Source organism: Austrofundulus limnaeus, unplaced genomic scaffold (assembly GCF_001266775.1).
Source record: "Austrofundulus limnaeus strain Quisiro unplaced genomic scaffold, Austrofundulus_limnaeus-1.0 Scaffold1180, whole genome shotgun sequence".
Classification (NCBI taxonomy): Eukaryota; Metazoa; Chordata; class Actinopteri; order Cyprinodontiformes; family Rivulidae; genus Austrofundulus; species Austrofundulus limnaeus.
Genome location: NW_013953582.1, coordinates 116,640 through 118,571, shown reverse-complemented (window position 1 = coordinate 118,571; position 1,932 = coordinate 116,640). Strand labels below are relative to the sequence as shown.

The 1,932-nt window shown below is 39.8% G+C and overlaps 1 protein-coding gene across 1 annotated transcript in view; it reads left to right on the top strand.

Moving 5' to 3' along the window:
- Positions 1–814: 814 nt before the first annotated feature.
- cracd (capping protein inhibiting regulator of actin dynamics) overlaps positions 815–1,932 on the top strand; it is a gene marked incomplete at its 3' end in the record, with an annotated part of 10,304 nt that continues 9,186 nt past the window's right edge. The window contains 3 exon segments of the mRNA XM_014031120.1: positions 815–1,032; positions 1,168–1,297; positions 1,379–1,534. Coding sequence (XP_013886574.1) covers positions 1,256–1,297; positions 1,379–1,534 — 198 coding nt within the window.

The following is a 1,932-nucleotide window of genomic DNA, read 5'->3' as shown; positions in this document are numbered from 1 at the left end:
ACACACACACACACACATTATATATATACACACACCGGATGTTTAATTTGTGTTACATTTGATCTTACTGTCCCATAAAGTTCTACCAGAATCCCAGGTCCTGGTTCTATTCCACTGGTCCGGGTCTGAATAATAACATTTAGTTGATGATAAACAATTAATACAATCCAACATGTCTAATTAAAGAGAAATAAGAACCCATAAAGAATTTATCTTTAGATATTAGCTACAGTTTTAGACCCATAAAGTCACGTTTTCTGAGTGAAAACAAAATTCTTCCCAAGACTAGTTTATAAACTCTGAACAGATCAGATTATATAAACTTTATATACTTTATTGATCCAATGGTGTGGAAATGAATTCTGTGCATTTTGTAACCAGACCAGATTACGAACACAGAACAAACCCGTGTGTGTGTGTATGTGTGGGTTTGTGCGTGTGTTTTGCCATTTAACATTCAATAATGGATTTTGTTACAATATTTTTCAAGTCTTCTGACATCTGTTGTGCTATTTTTAACTGTGGAGTTTGTTATTTTCTATGGGTTTCTTCTTATTTATCCTTTCCTCGTGTGCTGCTTTGATTTTTATTTTTTTAATTCTCTGCTCAGCCATAAATGTATGGAGGGCTGAAACTGACGTAATTGAAAATAAAAGCAGAAATATATAAATGACCTGGAAAAATAAACATGAAGGCAAATTACATGATAAAACATGAGACAAAGTTCTCCTTTTTTAAATTAATTGGTGTATTTTAAGTGCATTTGTTTATTTATTGGGCCATTTATATTTTTCTGCTTTTAATTTTGGTTATGTCAGTGTCAGCCCTCCATACAAAGGCCCTGAGACATGAAGACTGATGATTTGATGGTTGATCTGTTTCAGAAGGTAAATTCCAACCCCTCAGACGGTTATTTGGGAAGAAGAAGAAGAAGAAGAAGAAGAAAAGGAGCTTTGATGGAGCAGAACTAAAAGTGGGAGCGGTGCGCAGCGAAGTGGTGTCAGACAATGAGGAGTCTAATGAAAATCTGAGGTGAATAAACGATCAGCTGCTTTAAACTGATCCATCTTGTGTTAAACTTTGACATGACAGGTGATATGAAGTCCTTCAGAACTTTATGAAAACCCTCAGGAAGCTTTCAAAGTTTAATGTTGGTTCTGTCTGCAGGGAGTTGAATCCTGTTGAATCTCGAGCTCTCTCCCTCGACAGCATCTTTAACCTTGAAGAACCAAAGGAGCTGAGTCTGGACCACAGCATGTCCCAGGAAAACGTTTCAGATAAAGTCAGGAGCCTGCAGGTGGGCCAGCAGAGACAGTGTTCCTCTTTCTGCTTTGAAAATAAAACTCCTGAATTTTATTTCTTTTTCTTGACCGGACAGAGGCAGATAGTCCAGGGGATAAAGTTCGGCCAGAGGCCTCCTTCTCTTCGGAAGAGCGAGGGAGAGGAGGGCAGTTCGGATGAGGAAGAGCTTCTTCAGAGTCCTCTGAAGGTTGTGGCCCAGATAGAACCTGAGCCTCCTAAAGCAGAGTCCAAGGTGAGTTCTATTCACAGCTGACACGTTTGTTCTGCTCTAAACGGACCAGAGTTTGTTTCCCCTGTTGGTCCGGATCTTTTATACAAGTGTGAACACTATCATGCAAATCTGGTGCAGACCAAACAACTGGACCAAGACCCCCTTTTGAAGTGGTCTCGGTCTGCTTTCAAACTAACTCTGGTGTGTTTCGCTTCACTGTCCCAAAATTAGAGTTTATCATCGCGAAACTGCCTTTAAAAGAGCTTTTCTTGAAATTCTAAACCAGAGGAGCCCAAAGTGGGGCCCGCGGGCCAAATCTGGCCCGCCAAGCCATTTGATTTGGCCCACTAACAGTTGCCAAAGTTACTAGGTTGTAACCTGTTATCCTATAGGTAGAAACAGTTTTTCCATTGGTCAAA